Here is an 18,766-nt window from a genome sequence, read left to right on the forward strand (position 1 = left end):
GCTTCCCAGTTAAACTCACTCGATCCTCCCCAAAACCCTAAGGAGGTAGCTCTTATTGTTATCTAGATTTTTGTAATAATAATACCCAAAAAAAAAAATATGAACGCACAGAGTGGTCAAGTAATTTCCCCAGGGTCACAGCTAGTAAACAGTGGGCGCAAACCCAGTTGGTCTGGCTTCCACATCTCTGCTACACCACACTGCACTCTCAACAGGAGTGGGTAGGGATGTGAGTAAGATTGTCCCTGCACCCAAAGCCTACAGTTTAATTGGGAAGACAACAGACAAACCTCCAAGGGGTACACAAACCAACCTAGGGTTCAGGGGAGGCTCCCAGCAGGACACGCTGAGTCTGCTGAGTTCAGTTCAGTTCAGTCGCTCAGTGGTGTCTGACTCTTCGCGACCCTATGGACTGCAGCACGTCAGGCCTCCCTGTCCATCACCAACTCCCGGAGTTCACTCAAACTCATGTCCACTGAGTTGGTGATGCCATCCAACCATCTCATCCTCTGTCATCCCCTTCTCCTCCACCTTCAATCTTTCCCAGCTTCAGAGTCTTTTCAAGAGTCAGTTCTTCACATCAGGTAACCAAAGTATTGGAGTTTCAGCTTCAGCATCAGCATCAGTCCTTCCAATGAATATTCAGTCTAATGAATATGCTGACTCTAGAGAGAAGCTAACCAGAGGGAGATGGGAATGTTCCCAGAGAGGAGGTACGTTTCACTAAGGACTGCGGTGGGACTGCAAGCCCATCACCAGAGCTGTGCACAGAACGTGTGGAAATAACGGTGTGTGGTTTTGGGGGTGAGAGAGGAAGGGGGTGCAGGAAGGAGACTGAAACAGGAGGGTGTGGTGGTGAACACAGTTCAGCTCCTCCAGCACCCAGCGTGGCATGCTGAGGGCTGGCAGAATCTATCCTGGAAGAAATGGGAGGCTTGGGGAGGCCCTGAATGGGCCTTTGGGAAGTACTCTTTGGTGAGAGGACCGTGGCCTCGACTAAGAGGTGGAAGAAGTGGAGGGGTATGGAGAACGAAGGAATATCAGTACCCAGTGACTGGCCACCTCCCGGGATCCAGGGAGAGAGAGGACTGGGTCTTCCCTCCACCAAGACCCCGAAAGCCGGAGCGGGTCTCAGGTATGGACAAGTATCCACTCCCATCTAAGTTTCTAAGGAAACACTAACAAAGAGCTCTGAACTTTTCCTTCATATTACTGTTAACAGTAATAAGGGTTGCTCCATCTTTCTAGGCTATGAGTGACTAGAAAATTCAGGGAGAATGGTTCATGCCCAGGCAACAAGAAGGCCAACAGGAGGAGGAGAAGAAGGAAAAATAATTAAAAGAGACAACGTGGGAATCCAAAGAGTACAGCAAAGGGCCCTCCCCATCACAATGGGGAAATCACTGCAAACCGCGAGAACAGGCTACAAGATTAACCTAAGCAGCAAGAAAAGGTTAATTTGTGCTCTACACGCTGTTTTAATAAGCAGGGAAATAGGAAACAGATTTTAGAAAGGCACTAATAGAAATAGCTCAAGTAAAAAAAAAAAAAAAAAAAACAGGCTGAAAAAGCTTCTGTTATTTAGAAAAGGCACTTCATGTGGGAAAGCTCATTCACCAGGATGATGCCTACAACGTGTGATAGCTGTCGTGTCTGATTTCAGAGGAGAGGGGCTAGTTTACACAGGCTCCTGCGCCCAAGACAAGCCTCCCTCCCTCAAAGCCAGCAGCCTGCTGTCCCCTTTGTCAGCTGCAGGAGACCTAGCTGCCCCGTGACTGCTGGAGTCTGTGGGCTGCTCGGGTTCAAAAAAGTGACATTGAGCTGGCTCTCATCTGAAGGCTGCAGACTGCCCTCTTGGCAGTTCCTTCAAAAATTCTGATGGAAAAAGAGAACAGCCACTACCAGGCGCAGAATGAGTCAGTGCTAAACGTGCTCCTTACCTGTCCCTTATGACGACTTCACCACAGGACTGGCAATAAAACGTGCAACATTCTTGGGCTTGTGAGCTTTGATTAAACACTGAAATCAGTTCTAGAGGAAGTCAAGGAAACAGCACATCTTAAGAGGTTTGGGGTAAATATATTGACACACTTAAAGAGTTTAATAGCTGCAATAAATTATCACCAATAAACACTGTTTATGATCTACCCAGAAGTACACACTTAATTAGTATTATCTGATGACTCAACACCAAGCAAATACTGGGAATGTTTTTTAAAAAACACCAGATTCTGCTACATGTTTCACAGCTAGGTATCACCCTAAAAATTATGTATGTAACATACCACCGAGTTATCTCCCTCATTCTAGAAATACCAACACTAAAGATGAGAGAGAAGGAACTATTTCTTCCACATCGAGCTACCTACACACAGCTTCTCCTTCCTCAGCTTTCTTCTGCTAGACTTAGGGACAGTTTTTCATCACCGAGACTGCTGGTAAACAGAGTTCTTAAATTTAATTCGATTTAAACAAAGCTGATGTCCGGTCTGGATCATATCAGTCTGTACAAACAATATCAATCTTGAAATTGGTCTTTATTGAGCAGGTCTCTGGGAATGAAATAGCTCCTAAGAACAGTTCCATCTTACAAGAGCAAAACTCAATTTCTGATTAAAGCTGTGGGAAAACAAATATTTCCCATAGTATATGAAAGAGCAATGTAAGACAGAATGTTCCTTTAGTTTCTGTTATTTCATTCACAAAGAAAGGAAACTTTCATTTCCAAAAAACCCCAAAGAACAAAAAACCCAATCCACAAAAATATCTATTAAAAAAGTCTGAGGCGTCCCTGGTAGTCCAATGGTTAAGAATCCCCCTGCCATCACAGGGGACACGGGTTCAATCCCTAGTCTGGGAAGATTCCACATGCCACGGGGCAACTGTGCTCATGTGCCTAGATCCCATGCTGTGCAACAGCGCAGTGCGAAACCCACACACCACAACTAGAGAGGAGACCCAGCTCACTGCAACTAGAGAAAGTCTGCATGCAGCAACGAAGACTCTGCGCAGCCAAGAATAAATAAAATAAAAAATAAATTTAAAAAAATTAGATACAAAAAAGTCTGAAGAAATGAGGTTATATCCATTAGAATCAAGCCATTTGAATTTTGTTATGTTACTTTGTATCTCAAGATCTTTTTAAAAACATCCATGCTAGAAAGTTTAAGCCTTGAGAGTTAAAAATTCTTCTGTTTAATTTCTAAGACTGCCCTGTAGCACTAAGGTGAAGCCAACAGTATTCTTTAACTCTGAGCAGAAAATAAGACACCCCTGATTTTCTTTTCAGGATAAACAAATTTTCAACGACACACTGCCCTCTGCTGCTCACCCAGCAGGATGCAGGCTCAGGTTCAAGTCAGAACCTTTTGATAGAGGCATCCTGGGAAGTCCTGCTGCCTGGGGATGAAGCCAATGCTGATGCTACATCAAATTTTACTGCAGCCAGTTCTGGGTCAAGGGTCACACCTGACCTATGTGTTCAGAACAGTGTAACAATATCTCTACTGTAGTCCTTAAAAGAGTATTCTCATAGTTGAAAAGTTTACTTTGCAAAAATTTCAAAACATAAGATTGAATGCTAAAACTGTTTGCTTCCTACCACAGATTTTGATTTACGTTTACAATAGTATGCGCCTATCTGATATTTTGTACCTATCTGATATTTATCCCTTCAGCAAAGGTTTATTCACCACTATTATGTGGAAAGCACTAAAGCAATTAACCACTGAGGAATCTATTTTGCATACCCCTTCATGCACTGCAGAATAGGACTCTGAATGTTTTTCCTTTTCAGATGGTTAAGCAAAATATGTGTTAAAAATGTAAAGAAACTGGAGATCCAAATAATATGCACACCCACACACAGCAGTCAATTTATTGTCTGACAGTTAAAATCAAACAATAATGTTTGCTTATTTAAATTTTAAAAAAATAGTTGAAGTTTTGCTATTTGTCTAATAACTGTTACAGAATATGCGTAGGCAACAAACTAATTCTGTCTCTGGAAGGTTTCCATGCCTCCTCGGTATGGGACCTAAAATCATCGTCCCAGAAAACCAGCAGCAGATTTGAAAACACTCCACTGAGGCTTTCACGCCTGCCTGTCCCCAGTTTCCAGATGTGACCCCCGATTCCTGGCACTGGTTACTGTTCATCATCGCTAAAGAAAGGCAAGGACGTCACAGGAGTCAGACTCCCAAGGCCTCTCAGACTCCCAAGGCCTCTTTCCTGAAACCACCCTCCCCCCGCCCATCATCAGGTACTCTCAGAGCATCCGTTAGTCTATGTCCCATCTCAAAGGCCCATCCCTTCTTCCACGGTTATTCCAACAGTCATTCTTACGTTTATCCTATGCCACTTCAGCTCCAGGACATTTCTGTCCTATAACCAACCCTGCTCAACTCAGACTGATTTTTCACTCATCCAGTATTTGAGCAAAAATCACTCTCCAGCAAAAAAGAAGTGAAACTCCCTCTACTACTCTTTCCTTTCAAACGCCAGGACAGAGGCTCTAGGAAAGCCTGACATCTCCCCAAGAGCTCTTGGTTACAATCTTGCTGACTCCACCTCAGGGCTCCTTGCAGCTCAGATAAAAGGCTTCATATCCAGGTGGCAACAGAGAAATCCCAAATGCAGCTGTTAAGAATTTTAATCCTTCTCAGAGAATGAACGTCACAGCTATTTACTACAGCCTCTGTTTCCCCCTTTAACAGCATTTTCAATCCTCCGAAGCACAACACTCACATGGCAAGAAAGGAAATGTACCAATAAGGTCATTAAATTATTTTCAGAAACGATTCTATGGTCTTACTGAATCCATACGCCATAAGGAAGTCTAACAGGCATAACAACAAAGTCAAATGACATATCAAACTTCATTTCTGAATCTTTCTGCTGGGCTGGCCAAAAATTTCACTTGGGTTTTAACATCTTCTGGAAAAATCCAAAAGAACTCTTTGGCCAACCCAATGTCCTACTCTCTCTAGTTAGAAATGTCCCACATGAATGGGATCCTTTCCATCATTGTGTTCTCTGGTCTGAATGCCTTTGTATAGGCTTTAAAATCAACCAGGTCTGGCACACTCGCCCTCTGATTTCATCTTCCCATCAATTCTGTGAGCCAGGTTATTTTACAGTTAAAGAAACAAAGCAGGGAGGACATGGGAAAACCTCTGTACCTTCTGCTTCATTGTGCTGTGAACCTGAAATTGCTCTTTAAAAAATGCAGTTTCTTAGGAAAAAGAAAAGAAAAAAACAAAAGACTCTTAAAAAACCCTGAAGGAAACAAAGTGACCTGTTCCACTGCAGGCACTTAACAATGAGCAGTGTTGGCAAAAAAAAAACCAAAACAGATCTTTTGGACCCTCAGCTCTTTCCTGCAGGTGATGAGCCTGATCTCTTGGGAAAAGTTCAACTTTAAAAAAAAATCACCTTTGATTTATAATGAAAAAGCAAACGCAGAGACAGAAAGGCCAGCGCTACTCACCTGGGCGGCACTCGGCCCGCGCGTGCAGCCGCAGGTGCAGCCCGTCCCCGGGCACGTGCTGCAGCCCGCGGCAGGAGGACGGCGCGAGCCTGACCCCTGCCGGCAGCCGGAGCTCCGTGCAGCCGCCGGGGCTCTGCATCCGGAGCGAGGACGGCGTTACCGAAACAGCCATGGGCAGACCTCCTTCCTTGGAATCCCTGGGAATTAGAAGAGGCGAGAGATGATTTCACATGGATGAAAACCAGATGATGAAAGAAACTAAAATGGCCTAGGAGCCCTCTGTTCTTCAATCAGGGCCCTGAGTCTAGTCACTGTCCCAGGATAAAAAAACAGCAGTGAAGCTGTCATAAAAGAAACGGATCTGTTAAATGAGGTCAGAGTACTTTCTTCTGTCAATGTAACATTAAAGTTCACAGACATATTTTTCATTCTTTTCGCTTCTTTTTTTTTTTAAATGTTAACCATGCATTTAAAGCGTGCACTTTTTTCCCCTTGCTAATGATCCTGAGTGCCAATCTCTCCTGTAGCCCTGGGCTTCCTCCCGGAACTGAAGCCAGGACACCGCCTCCTCGCCGCCCCCAGCCATTCTGTTGCACAGCAGGCCACTTCCTTTCCTGACACCCCCTCTTCTGTCTCACCACTCTCTCTGTCTTCAGCTTCTGTGAGCCAGCACAACGGAACGCTGGTGGGTCAGACATCACTCCCTAGTTCATCAAAGTACTTCTGGCCAGAAAACGCAACAAGGCTGCCTAAGACAGTGGCTTATTCACCTTTGCTTCCCTTGACCCTAGTGTGGTTTGGACATTTATTCACTCACTCAACACCCCTTCTTTTGGTTCTACAATGTGCTAGGTACTGGGAACAGGACAACGACTAACAGGGCATTTTCTCTGAACGCTGCCCCCACCCCAAGTAGGGGACAGGCAAGAAAAACAGGAATGATCAAGACAGCATTAAAATGATGTTGCACTTATTCATGACAAACACAGGGGACTATGGAAGCAGCAGAGAGGGGCTGGGACTATCCCAGGCCTAAGCACTAAATAAATGTTATGTGAATAATGAACGGATGAGTCAGTGGCTTATTGTTTCTGAGACCAGCATTTCAATGATGTTTTATGTTATTTATAGTAAATTAGGGTAAAGCGACGGTATTTGATACACAGGATTTTGATAAGGAGGCCTGCTGCTGCTGCTAAGTCGCTTCAGTCGTGTCCGACTCTGTGAGACCCCATAGACGGCAGCCCATCAGGCTCCCCCGTCCCTGGGATTCTCCAGGCAAGAACACTGGAGTGGGTTGCCATTTCCTTCTCCAGTGCATGAAAGTGAAAAGTGAAAGTGAAGTCGCTCAGTCGTGTCTGACTCTTAGCAACCCCATGGACTGCAGCCTACCAGGCTCCTCTGTCCATGGGATTTTCCAGGCAAGAGTACTGGAGTGGGGTGCCATTGCCTTCTCCGATAAGGAGGACAGGAGTACGTAAAACAAAAGGCACAGGAGAAAAAAACTCTGTCAATTTTAAGAATTAAAAAAAAGGAGAGAACAATCTAGTGATGTATGAATACCAGGCAAGAGAGGATCCAATCCACTACAAACACAGATCGCTTGGTGCAGTAACAGAGTAAAACACAGCTGCTGTCTACCAGGCACCAAAAGTATACAAGGGGATGAAGACATCTAGAAATGATACCCCTGTGAAGCTGGAACATGCTTAGCATTGCACCAGAGGAGCAAAGCACAGCAGCAGGCCATCTGCTCAGTGTCACTGACGTGCAGAAGGTGGGCCACCCGCCTGAACGTCATCCAAGTAGAGGGGTCACACTCTGTGTTCAGGTGTGAATCTTGGCCAGGCTTCCTATTTTGCCTTAGGAAAGTGTAAGATTTTTTTATGGCTAGTTCCTTTTTGAAGCATGTGGACCTGCTCTTAATTGGCAATACAGAATCAAGAACCAGTCTTGGGAATTCCCTGGCGGTCCAGTGGTTAGGACTCTGAGCTTTTGCTGGGTCTGTTCCCTAGTCAGATCCCGCACAGTGCTCAGTGAGGTCGAGAATTTTAAAAATAAAACAGAAATTATTTAAGAAACAACAACAAAAAAAAACTTGAGTCTTTTCCAGGGAAGACAATATCAAACTTAGTCAAAAGTCTAGTCTTCAGAAATGATGTTGAAGAAATAATCCTCTAAAGCAGATGTCAGAAAACTTTCTATATTAAAGGCCAGATGGTGAATATTCAGGTTTTATAGATCATATATGGTCTCCAAGGCACAGTCTACTTTTTTTTTCTTAACAACCCTTTAAAAAATATAAAATCCATTCTTAGCTCACAGGCTGTTCCAAAACAGGCCAGATTCGATCTGGCTCATGGGCTATGTTTGCCAACCATGGCTCTACAGGCACAATTTGTCCAGCTGGCTACTTCAGTGACTTTCAAGCTGAACCATGCAGTTGGCGCTTGGAAGTGTCTCAAAGGAAACCACCAGGTTCCCAGGTCTCCGGCACCCCCATCCCTGGCTTACCACTCTTTCCCCGCCTTCCCCTTCCTGAAAAACTCAGTTACACAGGGCAGAGAAAGGTAGGCACCTTCCCAAGGGCGGGAGCACCACCGCGGCCTGGGGTAGACATAAGAAACCCCACAGGGGGAGGAGAGCGGCGGCCAGGGGGGCCGCCCAGCGAGGATGCCCCGTCTCACCATGGAGTTTCTGGGCCCGTCTTGGTCCGTTCAGGTGGCCATAACAACACACCACAGAATGGACGGCTTAAACAACATTGATCTCTTACAGTTCCAGAGTCTGGGAAGTTCAAGATCAAGAAGCTGACAGGCTCCGCTCTGGGAGAGGGCCTCCGTCTTGGCCTTCTGTCTCCTCATCCGGCAGGGATAGGAAGCTCTGGTGTGTCTTCCTCTAAGGATAGGAATCCCCTCATAGTGGCTCCACCCTCATGATCTCATTGAAAACTAATTATCTCCCACAGGCCCCATCTCCTAATACCCTGGCACTGGGATTTAGGGCTTCAGCATATGAATTCTCAGGGAAGCGCAACATTCAGTCCGTAACAGAGCCAAGCAGATGAGGTGGGTGTCAACAAAGAGTGGAGGGAAGGGAAGTAGGAAAGACTGCCAGTGGAAACTCACTGTGCAGAGTGAAACTTACCGAGCACACTTAATACATGGCCTGAGGACAGTGGAAGCCAGGATTCGCACGGTGGGAGAACAGTTACAAAGAGGGCAGGGGAGAAAACCACAATGCATCCTGTGGTAGTAGACTAGAATCTGAAATACGTGGGTGAAATCATGATTTCCAGCGCATATATTGCTAAGTCACTTCAGTCGTGTCCGACTGTGCGACCTCATAGACGGCAGCCCACCAGGCTCCCTCGTCCTTTGGATTCTCCAGGCAAGAACACTGGAGTGGGTTGCCATTCCCTTCTCCAATGCATGAAAGTGAAAAGTGAAAGTGAAGTCGCTCAGTCGTGTCCGACTCTTCAGGACTCCATGGACTGTAGCCCACCAAGCCCCTCCATCCATGGGATTTTCCAGGCAAGAGTACTGGAGTGGGATGCCATTTAGGTTAGCACAAAAGTACCTGCACTTTTGCAATGCTAAATTTGCTATTTGATATTGGATTATATTCTAAATAAATGTGATTATGTTATATATCATTTTAATGTACCTTCCCAATGTTTTGTCAACGATTTATTACTTGCTATTTATTTTATATTTATTTTATACTATGGAAATGATGCTACAGAAAAAGCAAATTCCAGCGATTTTCTTATTTGAATTCAAAATGGGTTGTAAAGCAGTGGAAACAAGTTGCAACACCAACAACACATTTGGCCCAGGAACGGCTCATGATCGTGCAGTGTACTAGTGGTTCAAGAAGTTTTGCAAAGGAGACGAGCCTTGAAGACGAGCAGCGCAGTGGCTGGGCATCAGAAGTTTACAACAACCAACTGAGAGCGTCATCCAAACTGATCCTCTTACAACCTCAGGAGAAGATGCTGAACAACTCGACATCAACCATTCTACAGTCGTTCAGCATTTGAAGCAAAGTGGAAAGGTGAAAAAGCTCGGTAAGTGAGTGTCTCACGAGCTGACTGAACATCAAAGAAATCATTGTTTTGAAGTGCCGTCTTCTCTTATTCTACGCAGCAACAAACCATCTCTTCATTGGACTGTGACATGCAACAAAAAATGGACTTTATGTGACAACTGGTGATGACCAGCTCAATGGCTGGACAGAGAAGAAGCTACAAAGCACTTCCCAAAGCCAAACTTGCACTAAAAAAAAGGTAGTGGTCACCACTGTTTGGTGGTCTGCTGCCCATTTGAACCACTACAGCTTTCTGAATCCTGGTGAAACCATTACATCTGAGAACTATGCTTAGCAAACTGATGTGATGCCTGCAAAAGGGAGCAGTCAGCAGAAAGGGCACCATTCTTCTCCACAACAGGCCTGACTGCCCATCACACAATCAATGCTTCAAAAGTTTAACACACTGGTCTTCGAAGGTTTGCCTCATCTGCCATATTCCCGCAAACTCTTGCCAACAAGCTTTTTGCAGGGAAAATGCTTCCACAACCAGCAGGAGGCAGAAAATGCTTTCCAAGAGTTTGTCCAATCCCTAAGCACAGACTGTTATGCTATAGATATAAACAAACTTATTTCTCATTGGCAAAAATGTATTGATTGTAATGGTTCCTAGGGCTTCCCTGGTATCTCAGCTGGTAAGATTTCACTTGCAATGCAGGAGACCCTGGCTTGATTCCTGGGTTGGGAAAATCCACTGAAGAAGGGATAGGCTACCCACCCCAGTATTCTTAGGACTTCCCTGGTGGCTCCGGTGGTAAAGAGTCCACCTGCAATGCAGGAGACCTGGCTTTGATCCCTTGGTTGAGAAGATCCCCTGGAGAAGGGAAAGGCTACCCACTCCAGTATTCTGGCCTGGAGAATTCCATGGACTGCATAGTACGTGGGGTCACAGAGTCAGACACTACTGAGCAACTTGATATAAAATTCATAATCCAAAACCATAATTACATTTGCATCAAAGTAATAAATAAAGTTAATAAATATAGGTGTGTTATATTTGAATTCAGTTCAGTCGCACAGTCGTGTCCGACTCTTCACGACCCCATGAATCACAGCATGCCAGGCCTCCCTGTCCATCACCAACTCTCAGAGTTCACTCAGACTCACGTCCATCGAGTCCATGATGCCATCCAGCCATCTCATCCTCTGTCATCCCCTTCTCCTCCTGCCCCCAATCCCTCCCAGCATCAGAGTCTTTTCCAATGAGTCAACTCTTTGCATGAGGTAGCCAAAGTACTGGAGCTTCAGCTTTAGCATCAGTCCTTCCAAAGAAATCCCAGGGCGGATCTCCTTGCAGTCCAAGGGACTCTCAAGAGTCTTCTCCAACACCACAGTTCAAAAGCATCAATTCTTCGGCTCTCAGCTTTCTTCACAGTCCAACTCTCACATCCATACACGACCACTGGCAAAACCATAGCCTTGACTAGACGGACCTTTGTTGGCAAAGTAATGTCTCTGCTTTTCAATATGCTATCTAGGTTCGTCATAATTTTTCTTCCAAGGAGTAAGCATCTTTTAATTTCATGGCTACAGTCACCATCTACAGTGATTTTGGAGCCCCCCAAAATAAAGTCTGACAGTATTTCCACTGTTTCCCCATTTATTTCCCATGAAGTGATGGGACCAGATGCCATGATCTTCATTTTCTGAATGTTGAGCTTTAAGCCAACTTTCTCACTCTCCTCTTTCACTTTCATCAAGAGGCTTTTTAGCTCCTCTTCACTTTCTGCCATAAGGGTGGTGTCATCTGCATATCTGAGGTTATTGATATTTCTTCCAGCAATCTTGATTCCAGCTTGTGCTTCTTCCAGCCCAGCGTTTCTCATGATGTACTCTGCATAGAAGTTAAATAAGCAGGGTGACAATATACAGCCTTGATATACTCCTTTTCCTATTTGGAACCAGTCTGTTGTTCCATGTCCAGTTCTAACTGTTGCTTCCTGACCCGCATATAGGTTTCTCAAGAGGCAGGTCAGGTGGTCTGGTATATCCATCTCTTTCAGAATTTTCCACAGTTTATTGTGATCCACACAGTCAAAGGCTTTGGCATAGTCAATAAAGCAGAAATAGATGTTTTTCTGGAACTCTTTTGCTTTTTCCATGATCCACCAGATGTTGGCAATTGGATCTCTGGTTCCTCTGCCTTTTCTAAATCCAACTTGAACATCTGGGAGTTCATGGTTCATGTGTTGCTGAAGCCTGGCTTGGAGAATTTTGAGCATTACTTTACTAGCATGTGAGATGAGTGCAATTGTGCGGTAGTTTGAGCATTCTTTGGCATTGCCTTTCTTTGGGATTGGAATGAAAACTGACCTTTTCGCACCCTGTGGCCACTGCTGAGTTTTCCACATTTGTTGGCATATTGAGTGCAGCACTTTCACAGCATCATCTTTCAGGATTTGAAAGAGCTCCACTGGAATTCCATCACCTCCACTAGCTTTGTTCGTAGTGATGCTTTCTAAGGCCCATTTGACTTCACATTCCAGGATGTCTGGCTCTAGGTCAGTGATCACACCATCGTGATTATCTTGGTCATGAAGCTCTTTTTTGTACAGTTCTTCTGTGTATTCTTGCCACCTCTTCTTAATATCTTCTGCTTCTGTTAGGTCCATACCATTTCTGTCCTTTATCGAGCCCATCTTTGCATGAAATGTTCCCTTGGTGTCTCTAATGTTCTTGAAGAAATCTCTAGTCTTTCCCATTCTGTTGTTTTCCTCTATTTCTTTGCATTGATCGCTGAGGAAGGCTTTCTTATCTCTTCTTGCTATTCTTTGGAACTCTGCATTCAGATGCTTATATCTTTCCTTTTCTGCTTTGCTTTTCGCTTCTCTTGTTTTCACAGCTATTTGGACAGCCATTTTGCTTTTTTGCATTTCTTTTCCATGGGGATGGTCTTGATCCCTGTCTCCTGTACAATGTCACTAACCTCCGTCCATAGTTCATCAGGCACTCTATCTATCAAATCTAGTTCCTTAAATCTATTTCTCACTTCCACTGCATAATCATAAGGGATTTGAGTTAGGTCATCCCTGAATGGTCTAGTGGTTTTCCCTACTTTCTTCAATTTAAATCTGAATTTGACAATAAGGAGTTCATGATCTGAGCCACAGTCAGCTCCTTGTTTTTGTTGACTGTATAGAGCTTCTCCATCTTTGGCTGCAAAGAATATAATCAATCTGATTTCAGTGTTGACCATCTGGTGATGTCCATGTGCAGAGTCTTCTCTTGTGTTGTTGGGAGAGGGTGTTTGCTATGACCAGTGCATTTTCTTGGCAAAACTCTATTAGTCTTTGCCCTGCTTCATTCTATATTCCAAGGCCAAATTTGCGTGTTACTCCAGGTGTTTCTTGACTTCCTATTTTTGCATTCCAGTCCCCAAAAGGACATCTTTTTTGGGTGTTAGTTCTAGAAGGTCTTGTAGGTCTTCATAGAACCGTTCAACTTCAGCTTCTTCAGCGTTACTGGTTGGGGCATAGACTTGGATTACTGTGATATTGAATGGTTTGCCTTGGAAACAAACAGTTTTGAGATTGCATCCAAGTACTGCATTTTGGACTCTTTTGTTGACCATGATGGCTACTCCATTTCTTCTGAGGGATTCCTGCCCGCAGTAGTAGATATAACGGTCATCTGAGTTAAATTCACCCATTCCAGTCCATTTTAGTTCGCTGATTCCTAGAATGTTGACGTTCACTCTTGCCATCTCCTGTTTGACCACTTCCCATTTGCCTTGATTCATGGACCTGATATATTTACAAATACGCCTACACATGAATACATAAGCATAATACAATGCCATACACAGCCTAGTTCTGTCTAGTAGAGGGTCTGGGAGAAGTGACACCCCAATAATAATGAGCACACGCTAGACACAGACCTTGGTTTCTAAAGGTCATTTTCTACTTAAAAACACATGAAAAAAAAAAATGAAACAAAACAGTTTCTTGGAAAAAATAACTACATCCAGGGTTGGGATGAGAAAAGAATGAGATGAGCCTGAGTCTGGAATATCTTACTGTGCAACTAAGTAAAGAGGAAATCAAAGAATATAAAAAAAAAAAAAATGCAAGCAAAGAAATAGATATCATCTTGAAGGGACTTCCCTGGCCATATCTGGTTGTAATCTGAGAAAAAAAAAGTAACCCACTGAATGAAACACAACTATGGGTACATAGTGATGTGGGTATAAATAAATGAGTGACTGTACCTCAACTAAAAATAGTAATAAATAAATCAGGGAATAAAATAAAAGTATGAGGAGGAATAGAGCATTTCCATACTCTCAAAGAAGCTCTCCAATTAACACTTATTGATAATGAAAAGAAAAATGGTCATTTATGGTGAAGAAGCCTGGCAGATACCACCTTATTTAAGTTTTCAAAGTTAACATGAACTGTAACTGAACAAATCAAAATCATGCGCCCCCTAACAGGATGCAATGAGAATATAGCATTGATTTTGTGATATTCCTGCAAAAGATGTATAACCTGAATCTCTCATGCGAAGAGTTGACTCACTGGAAAAGACTTTGATGCTGGGAGGGATTGGGGGCAGGAGGAGAAGGGGACGACAGAGGATAAGATGGCTGGATGGCATCACTGACTCGATGGACGTGAATCTGAGTGAACTCCGGGAGTTGGTGATGGACAGGGAGGCCTGGCATGTTGCAATTCATGGGGTTGCAAAGAGTTGGACACGACTGAGCGACTGAACTGAACTGAACTGAATCTTGAGGAAACATAAGACAAAACCAAAGGGAGGGATATTCTACAAAATAATTGGGCAGGAATCTTCAAAGTTATATCATTAAAGTCAAGGAAAACCGAGGACCTCTTCTAGATTGAAAGAGGTGAAGAAAACATGAGGATGCAGGGCGTCACTCTGAACTGGATTCCTTTGCTATTACAGATATTAAGCAGACAACTGGAAACACCTAAATAAAGTCAGACTATAAGACAGCAGTAACACATTTCCCAGTTTTGAGAGTTGCATGCTGGTTGTATAGGAGAATGTTCTCGTTTGTAGGAAAATTCAGAGTAAAAAAAAATATTCAAGAGTGACAGCATCTTACCCTCAAGTTCACGACTGTTTCAAAACAAAGTCCTTGAGACCCTAATTGCCCACACTTTCTACCTGTGAGGCTTCTGTCACTATTCTCTTGTATTTTTTCAGAAACTGCTTGAAACTATCTAATGACTTCACCTCTCACTGAGTCCAAGCTAGGGTCCTTTCAATGGTCTCTAAGACCCAGTGATATACTAGAGCCAGTTGTTAAAATTCCAGGTATTATGCAAACCAACTGACCTCACTTTGGTAGTTTGACATCATCTACAGTGAAAGTATTTACACCTCAGGAATCAATAAACACTGCAGATCAGAAAGGATTTTTGTTTGGTTGGTTGGTTTTCCTGGAGGAAGGTCATTGGTTTTCCTGGAGTAGGTCACTTCCTGGTGGTCATTTCCATTTCCTGGAGAGCACATCCCTGTAACAGCCTTTCCTGCATGCTCCAGCGGCCCACCCACATCTCTCTGAACCATGCACCCCTTCCTATTTCTGTTCTCTCGGAGGATGACAGTCTTTCACTGGGTATCACACACTTCCAAACATCACCCCTTTCAGTTTATTGCTCCAATGTTAGATTTTCATTTGGAATAAAGGGTTGGAAGTTTTTTTCCTATCCCTTTTTCTGTTTTACTTTTCCTAAAGCCTTGTGTGTTTATATTTGTGTGTTTTCGGCCCACCTCTTGCCGCCATTAGACTATAAGCTCATGGAGAGCAAATACTTTCATCTTTGCTGTTATTTTCATCTAGCTGTATACCTAGCACCTAGAATCTTAGTTTGGGCCCTAGAACAGGAACTGTGTAAACATCTGTGGATTTAATGAATGAATGGCCAAGGTCTATCCCAGGAATGATAAGATGGTTTAACATAAATAGATTTTCCTAATGCAATTCACAAATGTAAAGAATAAAGGGAAAAAATAGGACCATCACAATACGTGCAGAAATCATTACAGAAAACACAGTATCTATTCATGATAAAAACCTTTAGTAAACTAGGAATAGAAAGGGACTATGCAATGTACCAAACAGACCTTTTCCAAAAAGTCAAAATTATCACACTTAATGATGAGATGCTAGGTATTTCTTTTAGGCTTAGGAAAATAATAAAAATCATATCATTTACACTAACTGTAAATAGACTAAAAATTCCAATTAAAATAAAGAGATTGTCAGAATGGATTTTTTTTTTAAACCCCACTTAGTACAAGCTTTTAAAATTTTGCACATAAAGACACAGGTTGAGAGTAAAAGGGTAAAAAAGACATAACATGGAAACAGTGTAATCAGCTGATTTCTGATAAATATACTAAGTTATTTCAATGAAAGAAATGAGAGCCATTTAATTAACAGTGATGGGACAAATGGAGATATTCTTGAAAAAAAAAAACACAAAACTTTGACACCTACCTGATGCCAAATGCAAAAGGTAATTTGACATGATCACAGACCTAAATGTAAACGGTGAAACAATGCAATTCCTAGAAAATAGACATAGGAAAAAGTCTTACGACTTGGAGGCAGGCAAAGATTTCTTAAGACACAAAAAACACCAATTGTTAAAGAAAAAAAGGTGCAGTACACTTCACTATACTTAAGACTTTCTGTTCATCAAAAGGCACTATTAAAATTAAAAGGTAAGCTACAGATAGGGAGAGAATATTCTCATACTCACAGGCACAAACAAAAAAGATCTTATTTCCAGACTATACAAAAAACTCTTTAAAATTCAACAGTAAGACAACCTGATATTAGAAGACACTTGAGAAAGGAACATATATGAATGACCAAAAGGCAAATGAAGAGGTGCCCAACATTATTAATCAAGGAAATACAAATTGAAATGACGAGATACTACTTTAATCCACTAGAAGAGCTAAAATCCAAAACTGACAACACTAAATGCAGACAAGAAAGTCAATTTGTTGGAATTCTTCTTTTTTTCCTGGCTAGAGTATGACCTGGTATAAACAGCTTTGGAGAACACTTCCTTCAGCAGTTTCCCATTAAGTCAAGTCATCTAGATGGCACCAGTTACAAAGAGTCTGCCTGCCAGTGCAGCAGACACAAGAGGTATGGATTTGACCCCTGGGTCAGGAAGATCTCCTGGAGTAGGAAGTGGCAACCCGCTCCAGTATTTCTGCCTGGAAAACTCCAGGGCAGAGGGGGCTGGTGGGCTACAGTCAATGGGGCTGCAAAGAGTCAGGCACAGCTGAGCACATACCCTATGACCCAGCACAAATACAATGTACAAGTTTTATTCATAATAAGCTGGCTTGAGAATCACACAAAATATCCAGCAAAAGAAGAATGAATAATGAACTGTCATATATTCATATAGTGGAAAACCACTTGGCAGGGGAAAAAAAATGAACGGACTATTGATCCATGTGATAACATATTAACAGAGTATGAATCTCAGAAACACAGTAGGAGAAAGCAGAAACAAACAAGTACATACTATATGAATCCATTTATGCATGAGTCAAGAAATGGCAAACTGATCTTTGCTGAATGAAATTAGAATAGTAGTTACTTTTTGGGTTGGGGCAATCGTCTGCTGATAAATCTCAACAGCCAGAGAACACTAGCGACGATGCAGGAGTCCAGCAACGTTAGGTTTCTTAACTAGCTTAAAGAAGGAAGAGTCATCCAGGGGAACCAGGAAGGGTCCCTTTGATGAGGGGAAGTAAGGATGTTGTCTTGTTTCCTTTTGCCTAAGGTTTTGGGCTCAGAATAACTTTACAAGGTGAATTTGAATTGGACATGAAGCACTTATTTGAGAAAGGGAAAGGCAGGACACAGCAGAAAAAGAGAAAGAAAGAATCCCTATTTTACAACTGAAAAAAATCAAATTAAAGGATTCTACTCTGGTGAAGTAAAGCTAGGATTGAAACCAGTTCTCATGCCAAATCCAAAACCACCACACCGGGTATCTGGCTGGTTTCAGGGAAAGTGAAGGCTAAACATCAGAGTGAAGCCTACCTTCAGAGTGGTTCTGTGTAATCAACTTCTCAGGATTTTAACACCTAACTCCCTCTACTTGAAACAGTGGTCACAAGGGAACAGCCGAGGTACCATAAAAAGGAGAACACTTTTCCTGAAAGTTTTTTGTCTGTGTATTGAACAGCAAGTTAAACCTTTGCAGATTTCTCCTTGGAACTACAGATATGAAAGAAACCAAGAGCTCCAATAAGAAGCCTGCAACCTTTGCTAGCTGTTCACTGAACGTACATTTATTGAACGGGTGCGTGCGTTCCTCTGCATACAGAACAGCTTGTGCAGAAACCAAAACAACAACAAAAAGAGTATATTTACAAAACAGGAAATTCTCATATTAGAACAGACAACCAGGATCCCAAAGGGGCAACGTATTTTTTGCACTGTTTTGTTGGAAGCATGGGGCACTGTCAAAAGTGTTGCACATTAGGGATCCTCAAACTTTAGTGTGCATCTGAATCCCGGGAATCTTGAAGTTCCTATTCAGCAGGTCTCCTATGGGGTTGAGACCACGCATTTCTAGAAAGCCCTCGGGTGATGCCGAGATTGCTAGCCGGGAAGACGGTGAGGCGGGGTGGGGAACCGGGGGCGCGCGGTGTGCATGTGTGGAGAGGCTACTCCACTTTGAGGAACCCAGAGGCTCGCTCTAAGCAACTGGAGAAAAGAAAATTCAAAACCCTATCCTTCCGAGGGAGGCGGAGCCGGCCGGGGCGGCGGAAAAGCGAGCTCGGCTGCGCCTGGGAGGCCAGACTCCACCGCCCGCCTTACCCCAGGATCAGCAGCGCGCTCTGCAGCCGTCTCCGCACCTCCAGGAACACGCGCGCCTCCGCTGCAACCGTCGCCATGCGGGCGCTCAGCCGGGAGCTCTGGAGACCCGGCCACCGGGGCCGGAAAGCGGCTGCACGTGCGGCTCGAGCAGGAACCGCGGCCGCGGCGGCGGCGGGCCTCAAGGAGCCGGAGCTCGGGTGCCCGCCCGCCCACAGCGCCACCTGCCGGGCGGAGAGCGCGCCGCCGCGAGGATTCCATCAGCGAGCGTGAGCGCTTTCAAAGCCGGCCTTAGGGTCAGAGCTCAGAGAAAGGTGGGCAAGGGGAAGCCAGACTGTTCTCCCACTCCGCTTCTAAAGGGC

General features: G+C 43.7%; 1 protein-coding gene across 4 annotated transcripts in view; it reads right to left on the minus strand.

Moving 5' to 3' along the window:
* UBE3D (ubiquitin protein ligase E3D) overlaps positions 1–18,565 on the minus strand; it is a 329,217-nt gene extending 310,652 nt beyond the window's left edge. For all 4 annotated transcript variants that reach the window (XM_060419386.1, XM_042253172.2, XM_004011125.5 and 1 more), the window contains exons 1-3: positions 18,408–18,565; positions 5,489–5,685; positions 1,941–2,031 (exon numbers count right to left, since the gene is read on the minus strand). In XM_060419386.1, the coding sequence (XP_060275369.1) occupies positions 1,941–2,031; positions 5,489–5,685; positions 18,408–18,484 (365 nt within the window). In that variant the 5' untranslated portion in view covers positions 18,485–18,565. The remainder of the gene's footprint in view (positions 1–1,940; positions 2,032–5,488; positions 5,686–18,407) is intronic.
* Positions 18,566–18,766: the final 201 nt, after the last annotated feature.

This window comes from Ovis aries, chromosome 8, assembly GCF_016772045.2.
Source record: "Ovis aries strain OAR_USU_Benz2616 breed Rambouillet chromosome 8, ARS-UI_Ramb_v3.0, whole genome shotgun sequence".
Lineage (NCBI taxonomy): Eukaryota > Metazoa > Chordata > Mammalia > Artiodactyla > Bovidae > Ovis > Ovis aries.